Here is a 19,612-nt window from a genome sequence, read left to right on the forward strand (position 1 = left end):
CCGGGGGTGCATTGAGAAGGACAAGCGCCCCAGTTAGTGGGGTCCCCTTGGGGTGCTCGGAGGCAGACGAAGGGGTTCACTGCTCCCTGGGAGAGCAGGAGCGCTGGCCGGAGCGTTATCGTTCATGCAGGGCTAGGGGGAAGGTGGCTTCTTGACCCAGACAACATTTGAGGGAAGAAGGTTCCCTTTTGGCCCAGGATGTCGGTGCCCACTCTCCACCCCGTGCTAGTGGTGGGAAAGCACAACTGGTTATTTGTGGTCTTTCTGAAGCTTCCACCTTCCCCCTCTTTGCGAAGGGAGGGGATGCAGCAAGGAGGAAGGAAAAGAAAAAAGATTTTTTTTCCTGAAACGTTTTCAGGGTTTAATTTCTTTAAATGAAAACAAAATCTGAGGTTCTGATTAAAACTCTGCTGGGTTTCCATTTCCCCTTCCCTGGAGATCTGGCAGCCGCGCTGGCGCCCCAGGGGACTCCTCCTGCCTGGCTCCTTCAAACCCCGGGCGCTGCAAGCTCCATGCAGCTCTGAGCACTCCGCAGCGCCAAAAAACAACCCACAGGGATTCGTCCCCTCGATTAGTGAGCGCGGGGTGGGCGAAGCATGCCGGGAAACCTGCGCCTCCCGCGCCCTTCGGCATGCACTCCAACGCGAGAGCATACTACCTATCTGGTGGCTGGGTGCTGGCGTGGCGGACGGGCACGCAGGGACACCTCCTGTCCGAGGGGGATCCTCGCCCGGGCAGAAAGGAGGAAAGACAGAGAACAGGTCAAACCACCCGGCAGGCCATGCCGGGGAGATGCGTGGAGCGTGGCAGGACCTCACCTCTCTCTTTTAGGACCCTCTCTACCCTTTTTCACATTACTGTGAAACCCTGAAGGTGGATCAGAATTGAAGAGCTGTAACGGTGCCTGTTTTGGGGCAATTTGGGTGCAGATGAAGCAGCACAGCTTAGTCAGAGGATGGGGTGCAACAGAGGTGTCATCTCTCCTGCCATCCCCAGGAGGGGCTGTCTGCCCGGCCATGCCGTGCGGGGCCAGCGCCGGCACTGCTTGTAGGATTTAAGCCTTGTTTGGAAGCAAGACAGATTCAGCTGGAGCCGAGGGATGGACAGAGCCTTTTCTGACAGCAGGTCTGAGATGATCTTCATTTCTGAACAAAACCATCCACCAACGCCCTCACGTGCATGTGAAAACATCCACAGCTCAGGCACTTAATGGAGCAAAATCAGTTTGCAAAAACCGGCTTGACAAGGCTCTTTTCCCACCAATATCACATCCTAAGAGAGACGTTTCAACACTTTCGGGTCGTTGCTTTGCTACCGCCCGCAGCAGCCGCAGGCAAACAGACACCTCGCCCCGGATGCAGTCCTGGGCGCGCAGCGTCGGCAGGAGGAATCGGGGCAGCACGTGGGCACCTCCTCGGCGCTGCTGACTGCGGCTTAAACACAGGTTTAAAGCCGACAGGTGCCCGCCCATGAGTCAGCACCGCGCGGGTGTGCACACCAGTGCAGGACCAGGCGGCTGAGGCAGGATTACTCCCTGTTACTATTTATTTGGTTTGGGTCCACGTGCACAAACATCCGCGGGCGCACGGAGAGGCGTGGGGCCGGGTTCGCGTAGCTGCCGCCGTGATCACGAGCAGCAGGACGCGTGCGGGGTTTCTGCATAAGCGCATTCGAGTGCGAGGCACACCGTGCATCGGCGCGTGGGCCAGCACGCGCCAACGCCTGCGGAGGCGAGACCGCGGCCAGCGTGTGCAATCCCATCCGCAAAGGTGCGCCGTGACGCCTACGAGCGCCGCAGGAACCTCAGCATCGCTGGATGGGGGGGAGAGAGAGGCCTGTTCCCGGGGGAGGTGTCGAGGGCCCCGCTGCAAACGGCCTCCTGCTGCCTCCGCGGCTCTGCTCTCCTACGCCCACGGCAGCCAAGGCCGACAAGCAGAAACCAGCCCCGCGCTGAGCCGCTGCAACCGCGCTTCCCTCGCCTTCGCCCGCCAGCCAAAGCGAGCTTAAAAAACCAAAGCAGGGAGCCGAGGGCCCTCTCGCGCCTGGCCGAGGAGCGCGCTGGCAGCCCTCGGCGCTGGCGGGGGAAGCGGGGCAGGGAGGGGGCCGGGAGCACCGCAGGCAGGGAGCGCGCTGCGGCTTCCCGTCCCGTCGCCCGGCTCTGATCACGTCCCCCTGCTGTGTGCCCCCGCCGGTGCCTCAGTTTCCCCAGGAGGAGAAGGCACCGGGCACAGCGCGTGGGGCGTCCCGGCGGGCATCAACGCGCTCGTCCCTCTCTGTCCACATCACCAGGGGAGCGAGGAGAGGGGACAGCGGGGACCCTGCTAGCGCTGCCGCTGCCCCGCGCCGCCCCCCCGGCACCCGGGCCGTGCCCGGCGCAGGCTCTGCCACGCACTGACCTTGAACGTGTGCTTCCTGCTGATGTTGTCCGAGGGCTGCACGGCCGCCACCCGGAAGCTGAGCAGGGGGATGCTGCCCAGGATGCTCTCCTCCTTCTCGTCTGGCGGGCCGAGCCGGGGGGAAAGGGGGCGGTTAGGCGCCAGGAGGGGCTGGCGGCCCCGGCCACCCCCCCCAACCCCGGCAGAGATGCGGTGCCATCGCCGCTTCCCGCGGGTGCCCCCGGCACGTGCGCTCCCGCCTGCTCAAGCACTCGTGCCCCCGCTCCGCACAGCCGAGCCGGCGCAGGGAGGAGCCCCGCGGGTCCCCAGCGCAGCAAACGCCTGCAAACAGGGGACACCTCGGTGCCGCACGGTCACTGCTGCCCCCGGAGGGTGTCACCTCCGCCCAGCGCTGGCAAAATCTGCTCGTCGCCTGCTAACGACCCGGGTTAGGGCGCAGGCGCCGTCCCCGGTCCCTGCCGGGCAGCGGGGTCCCGGGAGCCAGGCTGCACCCCAGGGCCACCCACCTTTGTAGTAGAAGAGGCAGCGATCCACCAGCACGAACCAGCGCTTGTTCCACTGCTTCACCCCCGAGCTGGCCTGCGAGAGAGGCGGCAGTGAGACGCTCCGCCGGGACCGGGGAGCCCCCCCGGGACAGCTGGGCAGGGGACAGGGGACACAGCGCCGCGTACCTGCTTGTAGAGCCAGCCGCTCTTGGCGACCGCCGCGTTGGGGTTCCTCTTCATCGAGTTGGAGCGCTTCCCGAAGGCGATGCCCTTGCGGGAGGGGCGCGAGGCCTGCGGAGGGGTAGAGGAGCCGCTCAGTCCCCGGGATCCCCCGCCACCCCGCCACCCCACCGCGCGGCTCCGGCCACCCACCCGGCCTCCGGGGCGCTCCGGCGGCGCCTCCGACACCATGGCGTGGTTGGACGACTCGCTGGGGACGGTCGCCGGCCGCTTCCCGCCTGCTTTGCTGGACATGTCCAAGGTAGGTCTGCGGCACAGGGGGCAGGAGGAAAAAGCAGCTGTCAGCGGAGCCGCCTTTCTCCATCTGCCCGGAAACCTGCCCCGGATCACCGGCTCCCCACTGCACCAGACCCGTTCCGGACCCCCCCAGCCCACCTCAATCCCCCGTTGTAACCCGCTCCCTGGTCCCAAAACCGAGGGAGCCTGAAGCCAACCTACTTTTGCAAGTCGAATCTTGAGTTTTCCTCCGGGATCTGTCCCGTCACTGGGTGCAGGAACGTGTTCCGCCTCTCATTGTGGCTGGAAGACATGGAGGGGGTTTGGCGGAGTTAGCGACGCAGCGGGGACGGCAGAGGGATTCATCGCCCTCGGCCCCTGCCCGGCACCCGCGGGGCGCTGGGGTCCGACAGCGCAGGGGAAGCGGGCGGCCGCGTCCCCGCAGCTCCGCGAGGCGCTGCCAGCCACGGCGCTCGCCTCCGCACCGCCTGCTGCCGACCTGGATAAAGCGTCTGCTTGCGTCTCCGTCACCTACCCAAACTCCCTTCGCCTTTGGCAAGGGCGCCGGCGGCACGCGCATGGGCTGGTTTCTCGGGGCTCAGCTGGTGAACTCGCAACTTTAACTCGGTGAAGTGCCGTGTTTCGGGTGCCTGAACCCCAAACCCAGCAGCTTGCCTCCAAAAGCTTTCCCTAAAACGTCACCCACTGAAGGTGCTCCTTGCACTTCATGCTCCAGCGCCAGGGCTTGGTTTTTGCAAATCTGCAGTTTGCACGAGCTTTGGGGACTGCCTGCCTGGTCCCAAGCCCACCAGAAGGCATCCAAGCACCACGGAGCAGAGCAGAGCTACTGCCTTGGCCGGGGGAAGCAGACAGACAGGGACCACGGCCACGGTGCAAAGCGGCTCCCGCCCAGAGCACCTCTCCAGAGTGGCCGCAGGCCATCGCAGGCCCACGGACGCGGCAGGGCAGTCCCAGCAATGCAAGCAGGATTTACCGGGCTCCCCGGGCAGCAGAGCGTGGAGGGGGGCTCCCAAAAGCACATCGGTGCCACCCGCAGATTTGCGGCGCTTACAGACGGCAACCTCACCTATCGCCTGCCGCTAATCCACACGCTGCATAATCTGCACAGAAAATTTCATCTGCATTTCCCCCAAAACACTTGCCCTGTGGAGAGCTGAAACGAGGTCTCCGATTGCCGAGACCTCGTTCCTTCTGCCAGACATGCCACGGGGCTCTGGTGCCACCCGACGAGACATCGCTGATTTTAGAGGAGTCAGTCGAGCAAAACTGGGCTCACAAGGCACGCTCAGCCAAGCTGAGCTGCGCTTCCCACCGCCCCCATGGACCAGCCCAGGAGACACGGACACCAGCTCCCGCTCTCCTGGCAGAGCCCTGGATCAGGCCCCACTCGGCCCCAGAGCTAGTGCTGTTTTAACCACGCCGAGGCGCCGGTACAAGGCAGCTGCTCGGGAAGGGCTGGCGCTGCAGGGCTTTCCGGTGCGGCGCTGGGACGAGTCAGGCTTTGCGAGCCCTGCCTTGCTTGTCCCTGCCCCATCCCGCGGAGCTGGTATTCCCAAGCCGGCCCTCCATGCGAGAGCCTCACTCGGCCCGGCGTCAGCCGGCTGGGGCAGGGAAACACATCCAGAAACCACTTCCAGCGGGGCTGGAGGAGAGAAGCCCTCAACGTTGAGGTTTTGCCCGCTGGAAAGGCCAAAGGGCAGCGGCATCGGCCCTGGGCGCAAGCAGCCCGTGCAGGACACGTGCCAGCGGCGGCATGCCGAGGAGCATGCAGGACTTCACGGCAGGATTTGAGCCTGGCCCACAGCCACCCGCTTGCGGAGCATCGGCAGGTTAGAGGCACCGCTCGCGTCAAAAACCTTGAGCTCTCCTTGCTCTGACGAAGCAGAAGCCCGAGGAAGGAGCAAGCCCGCGGCGAGGCCCACGGTCGGGGCTCCGGCACTCCTAGCTTGCATTGCCCCGACGGGAGCACGGACATCTCCGTGACCTCCTCCCCCAGCGCGCCCTCCTTCCCACGGCTGCCGGGCCGGGCTGGCACCGTGCACGGGACGCCGGTGCCCCTCGGCCACCCGCGAAGCCAACACGCAGACAGCCAGCATGCTGCAGAAGCGCCGAGCGTCAGCAAAACAGGGAAAGTTTGAGCAAGAAAACACAGCTGCCAAGACCATCCCGTACACACGCACTTCACCCCGAACCTGGGCTCCAGCCAGCCTCGGAAGATACCGAGTGCTTTCTGCCAAAAAAAGCCCTGCTGAGAGGCGCTCCCCCTCGCGGGTCCCGTCCTCGCCCGGCCACCGATCCGTCCCCCTCCGTGCCGCCCTCCCCTCACTGTAGGTCAGCTCGAAAACCTTTGCAACGTGCCCGCGCCCCCGGAGCGAGGGGCAGAGCCTGCTCCACGGCCCCGCCAGCGCCGGCCTGCCTGCACCCTAGCGAAGGAGTCCGGGGCGAGTTAGCTGCCCGGAGCCCGGCTCCTCGCCCCATGCACCCTGCTCGGGCTGCGGGGAGCGGGGGGGTCCACTGCTTCCAGACCATTTGCCCTGCAGCCGGTGACATTGGAGGGGCGACAGCGTGACGGTGACAGGGGCCGGTTACAGGCGACGCCAGGAGACAAGGACGGTGCAAACGCTGGCGGAGCAGTGCCGCAAGCCCTGGAAACCGGGGGCCGCACTGAGCTCCCGGCACTGCCGAACCACAGCCAGGGACATTCCCTGCAAGCCCTGTCCCTGCCCGGCAAGTTTCTCTTTATATCCCGGCCGGGGTCTCCTCCCGCCTGGCCGAGGCACCGCCAGGCTGGGTCCCCTCCTTTGTAGCACCCGCAGCTCCGCTGGCACCGACCCAGGCGCCTCCTGCTCCCCTGCCCACGCTGCCCTCGCCCACCGCCCCCGGGGCCGGCGAGAGCTCGGGAACTGCCCGGGAACCTCCTTAAATCGCCGCCTTGGAGCGGCTGCCTGGGCTGACCCCGCTCCGCAAACTCCCGAGTTAACATCTCCTGCCGAAGCACTGCAATGCAGCAGACACTGCCCGGGCTGAAGTGCCCCCGGCCGCTGCCGCCACCGCCTCCCCGCGGCCCCCCTCCCGGCTGCCCCCGCCGCCACCGCGGGGCGGCCCCGGCCCCTGCCCCCCACCAACCCCCCCCCCGCCCCGGGGGTCCTACCTCACCCGGCGGTCCGCCCGAAACTTCAGCATGGTGCCAGCGTCCCCCCGAGCCCAGCACCGGCTGCCACCGCCGCGGCGGACGAGGTGGGTCCCGCGCCTGCCGCCGCCTCGCTACGGCGCCCGGGAACGCGCCATGGGAGCAGCGATGCCGCGCGGGCAGCGGGAGGCCGGGGGCGGGCGGCGGGGCTCGCTGTCCTCTCCACGGCGTCCCCGACCCCCGGGCTCGGTGCCGGTGGCATCGGCTCGCCTGCTGCGACCCCCTCTCGCCTCCCCTTCCCGGCGGGAATGCTGCTCCGCTCGCTGCAGGCAGCGGCTCCCGCGCAGCCCGGTGCAGCGCTCGCAGCCCCGCGCCGCAGCCAGCCGGCTCGCCGAGCGGGGCGGCGATGACAAAACGCCTCGCCGGCTCCCTTCCCCAAGGAGAGGAGAGGTGACGGGCAGCGCCGCGCGCACGCCACCTCCGCCGGCCCCGGTGCGGCGGCGGGAGCCCGGGGGGCTGCCTGACCGGGAAGGGCCGCGGGAAGGGAGAGACGCAGGCAGCGGCTGGAGGGGGAGGCAGCCCCTTTGCTGCCACCGCGCAGGATTTGCCGGACTCATCCCGCCCCCCTGCATCTGCCCCCAAGCTGCCCCTGCTCCCCCAGGGACTTTGCATCCCTTTGCCGCTGGCGCGGGGGTGCAAGGAGGGAGCAGGACCGGCACCGCGTGAGCCAGGGCAGGCACGGACCATCCGCAGGGAGACGGGGCCCTGCGGGGCTGCTAGCAGCAGGGCTTTGCGCACCCCCAGCCGGGTCCTGCTAGCCAAAAAGCCCGTTGCACCCCGCCAGGCTCGGGGGGGGGGGGGAAGCCCTGGAAGCGGGATTCGGGGTGAGCCGCTGCGGGACGGGCCCTCCACTTCGAGGAGTGAGCTCACACCCATCGGGGCTGTTGTGATAATCCACAGGAGGGGAGGGGAGGCAGCGCTGACATTTCAAGGAAACCTCCAAAGAAGGAAGTGGAGCTCACGAAGCCGGCTGGCTTGTATCACGCCGCGTCCCTGCTCCGCGCACGCCCCGGGACAGCGGCCCGGCCCCGCGCCGGGACCACCTGGGGACATGTCTCCCATGCCAGTGCTGCTGCCTCACCCATCCGTCCCTCCCGAAGCCCAGCAGCCCCTGAAGTTACAGCCTTCTCCAAGGGCGCAGCCTGGAGCCAGCCGGGTCCCCGGCACCTGGCCGGGAGCGGGCCGGGATGCTCCCTTGCGGCGGCACAGGCTGTTCCTGCTAGGTGCCGGGGAGCAGCTGGAGACGGGCACCACGTCAGCCAGCAAGCAGAGGACGTGCCAGCTGGATTACAGCTCCAAAACGGGCTAAATCCACCCCTCCGGGGCACCCTTGGACGAACCTGCTCTCCGGAGCATGGCGGAGCCGAGAGGCACCGCTGGTGCCTCCTCGCTTCCAAGGGCTGGGATGCGCGCGGGCAAGGAGGGACCTGCCCGCCACGGCACCCTGAGGGCAGAGCCGGCCTCCTGCCATCCCCGCATCCCCCACCGCCCTCGATCACCGTCACCCTCTGCAACAGCGGCGGTCAAGGTCCCCCCAACCGCAGGCCAGCCCTCCACCACCCGCAAAAGCGAGCGCTCCCCATGCAGCCAGGCTCCCCGGCCACGGCAGCGGAGCCGCGCACCGAAGCTGCGGCTTTCCCACTCCCTTCTGCCAGCCGGCAGCCCTGCGGGACCATGCGGCGGGTCCAGGAACCGCGGCTCCGGGCATGCCGGCCGGAGCAGGTAGGAACCACAACATCCTCCTTGCCTCCACCCGCAGCAGCCTTGCACCGGGGCTTCCAGCCTGCCCCGATGCGGCAGGCAGCAGCTCCTGGGGCCACGGCGGGCAGCAAGAGGCCCCGAACCGGGATAGCAGGAAAAGACAGGCGGGAACAGCCTGTGTTTTGCTTCACCCTCGCTATTTCCAAGCGGAGCAATTAAACCAGTCTCTGGCAAGGTGTCCCCCCCCCCCCCCCCCCACAAAGCATGCCCCGTGTCACCCCATGCTTACCCACACCTCTCCAGCCTCCATTGGGGAGAGGCTGGGATCCAGCCAGTATGGCACAGGAGATGAGGTCTGTGTGGGGCAGGACAGCCGGGAATGCACTACGCCGGAGCCCAGCAAGCACCGGATCTCCCCCTGCGCAGGGGTTTCACCTCCTGCCCCATCGCCCCGCTCGGCTCGAAAGCCACCAGCCAGACCCAGGCTCAGGGGATGTTTTGTCCATCCGCCAGCTGGGCTGCTTCCCAGCCGTCACACGCTCGGGGTGGCCTGGACACAGCCTCCCCCGCGGCGGATCGAGCGGACACGCTGCGGGGCTAAACACCAGCCCCCAGGACGGGGGGGGGGTCTCCCGGACCTCCCAGGAGAACCACGGGTGGGAAGAGCCGGTGCTTCCCCTTGGGGTAAACATCCAAGAAAAACCCTCTAAACACCCCCTTGTTTTTTGTCAAGGTAGGGAGCAAACGCAACTCCAGAGCAAAACTTGCCCTTGCTGCTGCTTTCCTTCCCCAATCCCCCAAAATCGAAGCTTGTTGAGAGCAGGAAGGAAACCCCCTCTCCGCTGCGGAGCGCCACCTCCCCAAGGGCTCTGCGTGCACCTGGGATCACGGGAGCGTGACCAAGGAGCCCGGCACCGCGCAGACCCCACGCTGCCCTGCTGCGGGGTCGGCCGCGCGCCTCGGTCCCCCCTGCAGCGCTGCGATGCCCAGAGGAGCCCTGCCTGCTCCTGCTGCCCTGCTCCTGCCAGCCAAGGTCACGGCTAAATACGTTATAGCCGCTCTCAGCCGCAGCTGAGAGAGCGAAAGAGTTAACGCAGCCCCAGCTGGGAAGGAGCAGGTGAAACGGCGACAGGAGGAGGCGATTCCCCGCGGGCGGGTGTTGCGCGCCGGCCTCCGCCTCCCACGGCCGCGGGTTTTCCCCCGCGTTTGTTTGCAGCCCTTCCCTCTCCTCCGCGAGCGGGGCCCAGCCGCGGCCCGGCGCTCACCCACAGCCCCGCTCGCCCCCAGCACGGTGCTGGTGCTGCCCGCATCCGCCTTCCCGGGAGCCGGCACGGCCAAGCTGGGGCTGGATGCAGCTTAGAGCCTCCAGCACCTGCAAATGGGAACCATGCTACGGCCATCCCCGAGGCGTCTGGGCTCCTATCTGCCAGCCGGGAAGGGGGAGGTGGAGAGACGCAGCCGGGCTGGGCCCTCCCCTCCGCAGGCGCGGGGAGCCTGCCGAGCGCTAGATCCGGAGCGGGGGGACACAGGGAGGGGGAACCTGCCCACCCACCTCGCCAAGCCAACTGGGGCAAAATCCAGGCCGCCGCCGCCACCGCCCCAAGATGTGGCGCGGGGCTCCGGCGGCAGCTTCGCTCCGCAGGGAACGAGCCACCCTGTCCGCCCACGCCCCATCCCGCGTTTCGGCGCTGGCAGCGCTCCTCTCCGCCCCGCTCTCCCTCCGGAGCCATTCCTCCCCCGGTGGCGCGGTGGTGCTGCGGATGCCACCGTGGCCCTTGGCATCCCGCGGGACCTCGGCTGTCCTCGCGTGGCTGCCCGCAGCCCCTCTCCAAAGCGATAAATAAAAGCATCCGCCGGGAGATGTTGCATACGCTGCTAGGCCGGCTCGGGGGTGAGCATCCAGGCGGCTCTGGAGCGAGCGGCTCGGGCGCCAACCGGCCAAACCCGCCCAGCGTTTTGGCCTCCTTCCTCTGTTTTTCTAGCCCATTCTTCACCTCTCCCCCTCCTCATCCTCCGCCGCCCGTGGAGGCTGGGCTGGGGCGCCTGGAAGCCGGTCTCTCCCGGGAAGCAGCTAACCGCAGCAGGCTCAGCCCTGCGGGAAGGGCAGGCGTCGGAGCAAACCCGCCGTGCCTGGAGCTGGCATCGCCGCCTGGCACCTGCACGGGATGGTGGAGAAAATCCACCACCCAGCGAGAGGGTGCGAGCGGCCAAGGCGATGACCGTGCAGGTGCTGCTCTCGCCGTGCAGGGGGCGAAGGAGAAAGGAAGCATTTCTCCTCCGCGCCTCATCTGCGCTCCGGTGCCGCGGCCGGGAGCACAAAGGAGAGGCTTTGTCTGCGAGGGAAGCGGTGCGGAGCCGGGCGGCAGATGTGACGCTTCGGGAAGATTTATTTTCCCCCGAACAATAATAAACGGGACCCTTTGCACACATGCGCAGCTGCGGCGCTCCTGGCCACGCTGCAGGCAGTCGCCAGCCTGCGGCAGCGCCGGCGGCTCGTCCCCGTGCCCCTCGCCGGGGCGTCGCGCTGGGAGCGGGGCGAGCGGAGAGGACGGCCGCCGTGCGCGGGGAGCGAGGCCAGGCACCGCGAGCAGCACCGCACCGTCACGCAGCTCCGGCTCCTAATACGAGCTGCCGAGAGAGGAGCCGGCTTGCTTCGCCGCTGCGGCTATTTCCACCCCCCCTCGGCCAATCCAAGTTGGAAAAAAAAAGGACTTGTGCACTCTGCTCCCTTGGCAGGACCGAGCTGGGCTTCCCGTGCCAACCCCAGCCCGAGTTTCCCAGCCAAAAGCCCAGGTCACAACCCCGTGGGAGGAGAGGCAGCGCAAGCGGACAGGAATTCAGTTGAACAAAGGGAAGAGCGGGGATTTGCAGGCCAGGAGCAATGCTAACAGCAGAGAAGTTTGGGAATTGCTGCTCTCAGCGATTCTGAAATCCCCTCGCCTTAAAAGCGATGTGCCGGCCTGGCTCGCCCAGGGGCTCAGTGAGGAGAGGGAGAGCACGGGGAAAGGGGAAAGGACTGGGGGGAGAACAGGGACACAGGCGAGCATGGGAAGGAAAGCTCGGAGCAGCTCTCCCGGCCCCGTGCTGGCCCTCCAGGCTCGCGGCTCCCACTCACAGCCGAGCCAAGGCTGCGAGCGCGGCGGGGTTTGCCGTGCACCGCGACGGGCTCGTCAGAGCCGACCGGCAGGCCGGGAAAACCCCGGCGCCCGCCAGATTTGCGACGAGATCAGCCGCTGGGAGGAAAGTGCCTTGCGGGCACTCAAAAACCAGGCTTCGGTGCGAAGCCGCCCGCGGAGGTTTCCCTCCAGCCCAGGGCTGCCGCGCTGCCAGCTGGCCGGCTCCCGCCCCGGCACGCACGTCTCCGAGCGCAGCGGGGACCGGCAGCCGTTCCTCCTCCGTAACCTAATCCATATCCTAATCCGAACCCCGCCGTCCAGCTGAGCAAGCATTTCCGGCGCTGCATTCATCGGGCCGCTGCGGGAACGGGGGCCGGGAGGGAGAGCGGCGCTCCGCGCTGATGGAAACAAGCCCGGCTCCTCCCGCTCCGAGCTGGGCACCGGCACGGACGCGGCCAGCGCGCGCCGGTGACAAGGTGCACACGTCAGCTGCCGCCGCGGTGCCGCACAGGGAGCGCCCGGGTTAACCATCCACCGCTCGCACCTAGGCGGCGAGCGGCGCCCGGCTCTACCGAGAGCTGCCCGGGGCGATCGGCCTCCGTCGGCGGGAGCCGGCCCAGCTCCGGGGCGACGCGCGGCTTGGAAAGGTTTCGGGGAGAGGCGCCGCGCGCCGACACACGCAGAGACGTCCAGGCCGGGCTTTACCTGCGGCTCCTGCACGCTCCCGCTCCCATGAAAGCCTCCGAGCGCCTCCGGGAGCCCTGCGCGGAGGGAGGCCGCAAAGCCTGAGCCGGATCGCGCGGCCGGCTGCAAAGCCCCCGGGAGGAGGGCAGAGCCCCCGCGCACCCGCCGGGCCGCCCCGGCGCCGCTTCCCAGGGCGCCCGGGTTTGCAGGAGGAGCGACGGTGGCCAGGCGGCCGCTGGCGGGGTCGTTGCATCCCTCGGCCGGGCTCCCCCGCGGCCCTGCCGTGCCCAGGGCAGGGAGGCCGGAGCTGGGAGGACGGAGAAGCCCCCTCTGCCTGCCCGCACGAACCGGCCGGGAGCATCTGGGAAGCCAGGGGATTTCCAGAGAACAAAGTGGCTCCTGGCAGACGTACATCGCCCAGCGGCAGGGATGAGCCGGCCCCCTCCCGGCTCCCAGACGGATGGAAAAGGAGCCGAGCTGGGAAAAAAGCACTGGGTGTTGATGTTTTATCTCCCTGGCAACCCCAGCTCCATCGCAGCTCCAGCTCCGCATCCGGAGGGGCTCCAAAGGGGAGAGAGGCAAAGGGCATCCCTGGAGCGCAGGCCTGGCGCGGCTCCTTGCCGGCTGCTCTGCCGTCTGGCCGCAGGGCCGGGGCGCGAGGCACGGTGCACGCCGTGGCACGGGACAGTGCAGCCGGGGCTGCGTTCCTGCGGCGCCTCCGGCCGAGCATCCCTGCCAGCCGCCCCGGGAGCGGCCCCGGCCACCCAGGGGAGCGGCGGGGGAGAGATCAGTGGCGCGGACCGATGCAAACACGCGCTGGGCACCGGGGCCACCGCGGACACAGAGCCCCCAGCCCCGGCTCAGCCCCACGGCTGCTGGGACCCGGCGCCAGGCCGAAACGCAGCCGCCGTGTCCGTCCCCGAAGGGGCCGAAGCACCGTGCAGCCTCCGGCGCTGCCGGAGCAGCTGCGACACCTCTGCCAAAGGTGACCCGGTACCGGATGCTGAGCGCTGCAAGCCAGATCCAGACCTGGAGGATTTAAACCTCCCCCTAAGCTCTTTAACAAGCCATTCCCAGTGCGCAGAAATACCTGTCCTAAGCAACCGCCTGTGCAAGATGGCAACACGACCTGGACCAGAAGCCCCTCTGCAGCCAGGACAGGCTGGGAGCGGCGGATTAAGGGAGCCGCGCTGGGGAAATCCCCGCGAGACGAGGCCTCGGCACCTGCTTGAAACACCGCAGCCAATAAACCCGGCAGCATCCCGCCCGCCGGCGCCTTCCCTGCCCTGCCACTGCCACTGCCGGCCAGATTTACGGCAGCTCCCGCGTCCCCCCGCCGCGGCGGACGACGAGACCCCGCTCACCGGTGCCGCCACGGGTGCCCTGGCTCCGCGCCGCTCGCCGAGCCGCCGGCTTCCCCGCAGCCGCGCTGGACGATTTCCTCCGGAGCCCGTGGTGCTATCAATCATTAACCGCCACCGCGGCTGCCGGCAGGGCTTAACCCCCTCGGCTCCGGCGCGGGAAGGCATCCAAGGTGTCCACCCCGGCTCGCCAGCCCCTTTGATGGCTGCGGGAAGCGCTCAGCGCCGCTGGCTCCGGCATCGGGCTCGAACGCCACCGCTGCCACCTCCGCAGCCGAGCCCCGGCTCTGCTGCCGCGCGGATTGGCCCCGGCAGGCTCTAAGACCGGGTTTGCCAGAGCCCTGTGCACGGCCTGGATGGGGTTTTTGGGGGGCTCCCGGCTTGCACAGCCGCGTTGAGCAGCGCCCTGCCCCGGTCCCCTTCCCTCGGGAGCGGCGGAGCTGGCTTCGGGGGTGGCCGAGCGGCGTCTTGCACAACCCCAGCCGCCCCCTCGACGGCCCCGCGCGTCTCCCCGGGCCCTATCCTGCCTCTGCAGCGCAGCAGCTCCAGTGCGAAGGAGGCAGCGGACGTGCCGGGGAGCCGAGCCCTTGCCATGCGCTCTGGAGCGGGACACTCCTCCCGTGGGACCTCCGCGCCCCCGTCGCTCGCAGGAGCCAGGGCCGGATGAGACCTATTAGATCACCGGTCCCCTGAGTGCTCCGCCTGCGGCGGTTCCAAGGAATATTAACGGGTGTAACTCTATCCGAGCGCGTTTATGGCCCAAGCGCAGCACTCGGCTCCCGCTCGGCCTGTGCATGGGGGTCCCGGCTCCCGCGCCTGCACCGCTGCACCGGGAAGCGCTCCCTGCGCCGGCCTCCTGCACCCTGCCGCCGCCGCTGCTGGGGGCTTTGCACCCCGCTAACAAACGCCATCGTCTTGGCAATAAGGGCCCGGCGGGGTTTTAGCGGCAGGGCTAATCCCTCGGGCTTGCGGACGCCGACGGCCAGGGAATTTGGCCCTCCCCAGCAACGCCCCCGGCCACGCGGCCGCAGCCCCGGGCGCCCGGACAGCGAGCGCTCAGAAATAGCCTCGGACAAACATCTGCACGGCACCACCCCGCGCAAGGCGGCTGGAGAGCGCCGGGCTGCTGCGCGGATGGTTTTAATCAAGATATAAGACCATCAAACGGCTAAAAAAACACAGGCGGGAGCGAACTGTAAACACACGCAGACGCAGAGACGGTCTCGGCGCAGCGGGGCCGGGCTCCCTCCCTCCCGCCGCGCCGCCCGCGGCCCCTTCGCACAGGGACACGGCCCTCGGCTTCGCCGTTCCCGGGGCGGCAGACCCCAGGCGACGGGATTTCTCCCATCCCGTCGCTTCTGTCCCCAAACGTGCTGCAGCCTCGTCCTGCAGGAGGGACGCAGCGGGACGAGGCGCCAAGGAAAGGGCTTGCAAGGGGCCTGGGACCAGGCGTCTTCCCAAGCTCCGGCAGGGATAACAGCTCCAAGAGCGGCCTGGCCGACTTGGGAACGCAGCGATGGCACGAGCAGGCTCTCTGCTTGCAAAGCCCATAGCCCCCTTCCCACGGTGGGCAACGGGGTGAGACGAAGCCTGGCGCTGCTCGGACACGGCATGGAGGCGCCCGATTATTTTTTGCCTAAATTGCTAAGTCTCTGCCGCTCCCCATCAGATCTCCCACTAGCTGCTCTCTGCTAGGCGAAAAGCACTTAAGTGCATTAGCAAACGTGCGCGCTCGTATAGATGGAAAATACTTAAAGCCGACACCATAGCGCCCTGGGGTGCTGGGGGCAACACCGCAGCACCCTGCCTGCTAACCCCGCGCTGCCCGCCGTCCTCGCCCGGGCTTTGCCGCGTCCGCGTGGGTCTGGGCGAGGGACGGCTTTGGGTGCCGCAGCTCTGCCTCTCCTGCAGCTCGCGGGCTGCTGCCAGCCCTCCGCGTGAGTCACCAGCCTCTCGGCACCCAGACCTCCCGCAGTCAAGTCCCGACACATTCGGTGCATTCCTGGCGTTCCCGGCCCCTCCGCCGGGGCGCTGCGGGGCGCCCCACACCTGCCCGCCGCGGCGGCGCGGGGCGGAGGCCAGCGAGGCGCTCGGCTGCCTGCACAGAGCCCGGCGCCCCGGCCGCAGCGGCGCCCCCAGCTCGGGTCCTCGCTCCCCGCCGTGCTGCGGCGAAGCCGGCGCCGGTCATCGGTGCGTGCCGCCTGCCGCCCTTCCCAGCGGTGTGAGCTCCTCGCCCTGCTTGCCACCCTGATGCGCTTTCCTTTACGTTTGCATGGGCACGACGGCGGTATATAGGGAAACTCTCTGTTTTCAGATCCCATCCCGTGCCTCCACCAGGCTCGGAACAGCTTGTAACTGAGCCGTGATGCAAGAGTGCGGCAAGCGGGTTGTGCAAGCGTGCTGCACCGAGCCGCCCCAAGGACAGCGCGAGCACCCGGCGCCCCCGGCGCTGCCCCAGGCGCTCCGGTACCCCCAGCCCTCGGCCGAAAGCGCTGCCCGGCGCCGGGGAACAGCTGCCGGCAGCACGGGCAGCGCGCGGCACCCGCAGATCGGCGCCGGCCGCAGCTCGTCCTTGCGGCCGCCCCGAGCGCTTGCAGCCCAAGCACGGCCCGGGCTCACGCAAGTCCCACGGGCCTCCGTGTACAAACAGAGCAGGAACCAAAGGTCCCCCGAACACGGAGGCTCGTTTTTAAACAAACAGATTTCAACCCAAACCAAACAGGCACGAGCTCCCGCCGGATCCCAGGCGCAGGCCGGGCAGCGGCTGTGTTTGCCCAGCTTGTCTCTGCTGTCGCCCCGGCCTCCTCGACGCGACCCGCCGCAAGCGGCCTTGCCTCAGTTTCCCCGTCCCTTGGCGGAGGAAGCGGCACTTCCCTCTCTGCGGGGCTCGTGCTGGGCTCCAAGCGCCGCCGGCAAGAGCAGCCGTGGCCAGGCAGGTCGGGGCGGATGCAGGCTGCACTGAGCGCGGCTACGGGAGCAGCCTGAGAGAGTAACGCCGGGCTCGTTACCCGACTGAGCCATTAGCCTTCTCCACTGGCCATTAAATGCCTGGGGCTCAGACCAGCCATTAAGGCAGCGTCCAGCTCAGCAGGTTGCTCCCTGCCCCGGCACCACCGAGCCGCCCTCCAACGGGGAGGCCGGGTGGATCAGCCTGGATTTTATTGCCATCTCCAGCCCACCACACCCTGGTGTTGCAGGGCCGTGGCTGGGGCAGCCGGGCACGGCTTCCCGGTGAATCACTGGCACGTTCCCAGCCTCCCAACTGCATCCTCATCTGCACCCCCAGCTGACAGCAGCCGGCTCCCGAGGGCCAGCCAGAGCGGGAAAAGCAGGGACTTTGCCGGGGGGAAAGCAAGGGGGATGCGAGCGCTTTGCATCCCTCCCCACCAGACCCTCCCGGTTCCCAGGCAGGTGCAAAACCTGGGCGAGGACGGGACGGGCAGCGGAGGAACCGTGTTTCCATGCCGCCAAACAGCCCTTTCCTCGTCACCCCCTGCAGCCTGACCCCGCGACGGCGCAGAAACCTGAGGCTGAGTTTTGCAGCACAGCATCAGCTCTGCGGAACGAGATCTTCCCCTGAACGAAGTTTATTCATCGTGGGATGTTTCCAATTGGAAATCAGGACTGTTCCAAGCTGAAAACAAGCCAGGTTTCCAATTCTCAGAAATCCCAGTTGCAAGCAAGCCCGTTGCCAGTTTCCCCTTCTCCCCAACATCAAGTAAATAAATGCAGTTCCAGCCCTCCCTCCGCCGCAGCGGGAGATGCACCAATTCGGGCGCCGGTGGCAGGCCGGTGCAGCAGCCCTCTCCCCATGCACATGGCCCCCCCGGGACGCACAGCACCCTTGGGAGGCGACAGCCTGGTTGGGGACCGCGGCGCCCGGAGCTGTGCCCCGGGTGGGAAGCAGGCGGGACGGGATCGCCTCCTCGCCGCACTGGAGCCGGGCCCGGTCCCAGCCCTCGGCTGCTCCGTCGCCGGCTGCTGAGCCCAGATGAGCCCCGCGCCAGCCCCTACGGCACCCCTCGGAGGAAGCTCGCAGGCACTGGGGGCTTGGGAATTGCATCATTCCTCATCTTCATCCTGGTCCTGCACCACGCCGAGATGAGCAAGCATGGTTATTGCCCTCTATAAGGAGCTGACTCGCTCCGGGCTTCCCGGGAGACGGCGCTGGGAAGAACCAGAGGCTCATGCAGAGTCTCCAGAGGGCAGAGATGGGGCCGATGGGCGTGGGAAGAGTGGCCGAGCGCGGCAGCGAGGCGGGAGCTCCCTCCACCAGGCACCCAAAGCAGCCCGGGAGCTGCTGCGGCACGGCCCACGCCGCGCTCCCGGGCACGCGGCGCCGGCTGCTCCGGGACGGCGGGCGATGGCGCCTGCTTCCTTAGGGAGGCCAATCAGCAGTGGATTCTCCACTGTCTCGTAGACAAGTAAAAGCCAAAGCAAATCACCGGAGGGGCGTTCGACACTCCTGCTCCGTGCTGCTTTGCTGCTGCCTAACGACACGGCTCCTGCCTGACCATCCGTCCCTCAGAAAACTTGTAGGAATGTAATACGTGGAGACCACCGTCCCTCAGCCAAATTTGGCTGACGCTAGCCAAGAGGTCTGAAAGTCACTGGGAAGCACGGGTACGGAGGGAGGAGCAAGATCACAAACCTTAAATCCTTTTGAAACCAGTTAAGGGGGAAAAGAGCCAGCCGCGCACTTTTATAAAGGTGCAGCCTCCCTGCTTGCAAAGCGTCGCTTCCCCCAGCCCGCGCTGCCGCCGGAGCCAGCGGGTAGCCGCAGCCAGGAGGAGCATCCTCGGCACGTGCAAGGTGCTGGTGGCACCTTCCCTCCCAGCTCTGGTCTGCCGGAAAGCCGCGGCTCGGCTGGAGGGACTGGGGGAGGAAGGGGCTTTTCCAGGCTCCGGGACGGGAGGAGCGGAGCAGCCCCGCGAGACGGGGCCAGGCGCTGGGGTCACCCTGCGAGCGCGCAGATCTGCGCCCGCGCACCCAGCCTGGTGCACGAAGCAGGCAGCGGCCGGAGCATCTCCGTTACAGCGGGGGGAGGCGCAGCAGGGGGGTTGCTTTAAAAAAGCATTTCTTAAAACATCCCTGCAAACGGAACAAAGCAGGTGACGCCGCTGGACCTCCCTCCCGCGAGGAGAGGCGATTACAAGGAGCTTTTCAAGGAGCCCGCAGCCAGCGAGCAGGGAGAGCAGAACCGCTCCAGGCTTCAGCCCGTGGTGCAGGACGAGAGTACGACCCCTCGCCTGCCCGCAGCCCCCCCCACGCGGGACGGGAGCCCACCCGCCGGCAGCGGTGCTGCGCCGACACGCGCGGGTGCCTGCGCCCGCGGCTCTCGCAGACGCCTCTGCCGCCGCTTGCAGCGGTGCCAGCCTTATCGGCGCTGCCCCACCTTCCCCGCAGCTCCCCGCGAGGAGATTAACCCCTGGCAGAGCGCGGCCGAGCACCGCGCCGGCAGGACGGGCTGCCCACCCTGTGCACGGTGCACGGGCAGCGGAAGGGGCAGGCGGAGGCGCAGGGCGGAGGCTGGCAGGCGTCTCCGCGGCCGTGGCGGCCGGGGCTGAGTTTGCAAGTGCTCTGCTCGAGCAGCCTGGCCGCGGGGGCCCGTGTGCCGGGGCTGCGCCTGCCGGAGGCTGCTCCGAGCCCCCCCTTCAGCATCCCCAGCCCCAGCACGGCAGCCCGGGGCGCGTTTCGGGCAGGAAGCTCTTCCCTCCCTCCCGCCGGCCCCATGCCAGGCTGCGAGGACGGGGGGGCCGCCGGCCCCCGGCTCAGCCGGACCTACCTGCTCCGCAGGCGCCACGGTGGGACCCCTCGGAGCGGGTGGCAGGACAGGCTGCCGAGGCCGGGAGGCTCCGGGTGGGAGGGGAGCGGCGGGGAAGCAGCCGCCGCCGCCTCCGAGCCCGGCTGCGTCCAGACGCCGGGACGGCTGATAAGCGAGGGCTGAAATCTGAAACTGCAGGTTGGCTCCGGCGTATATAAGCAGGCGCTCACGCACACCCCCGCGCGCGCCGGCTCTCACGCCACTCCCGCCCGCGCCCGGCCCCGGCGCGCGCCCGCCGCGGCCGAGCCACCCCCAGGGCCCCGGCGGACGCCGGCTCGTGCCGTGCTTTTTTGAGCAAAGCGATGCATTTTTGCTCTGCGGCCAGCGCGGGCCCTGCAGGAGGCCCCGCGGGACAGCGGCAGGGACCCACGGCGCCAG

The 19,612-nt window shown here is 68.2% G+C and overlaps 1 protein-coding gene across 1 annotated transcript in view; it reads right to left on the minus strand.

The window, feature by feature from the left end:
• PLEKHA6 (pleckstrin homology domain containing A6) overlaps window positions 1–19,270 on the minus strand; it is a 35,756-nt gene extending 16,486 nt beyond the window's left edge. Inside the window, exons 1-6 of the mRNA XM_067310621.1 lie at window positions 19,196–19,270; window positions 3,560–3,640; window positions 3,254–3,368; window positions 3,068–3,172; window positions 2,903–2,975; window positions 2,397–2,497 (exon numbers count right to left, since the gene is read on the minus strand). Coding sequence (XP_067166722.1) covers window positions 2,397–2,497; window positions 2,903–2,975; window positions 3,068–3,172; window positions 3,254–3,355 — 381 coding nt within the window. The 5' untranslated portion in view covers window positions 3,356–3,368; window positions 3,560–3,640; window positions 19,196–19,270. The remainder of the gene's footprint in view (window positions 1–2,396; window positions 2,498–2,902; window positions 2,976–3,067; window positions 3,173–3,253; window positions 3,369–3,559; window positions 3,641–19,195) is intronic.
• Between the last annotated feature and the right edge of the window lie 342 nt (window positions 19,271–19,612).

Source organism: Apteryx mantelli, chromosome 25 (genome assembly GCF_036417845.1).
Source record: "Apteryx mantelli isolate bAptMan1 chromosome 25, bAptMan1.hap1, whole genome shotgun sequence".
In the NCBI taxonomy this organism is placed as follows: Eukaryota; Metazoa; Chordata; class Aves; order Apterygiformes; family Apterygidae; genus Apteryx; species Apteryx mantelli.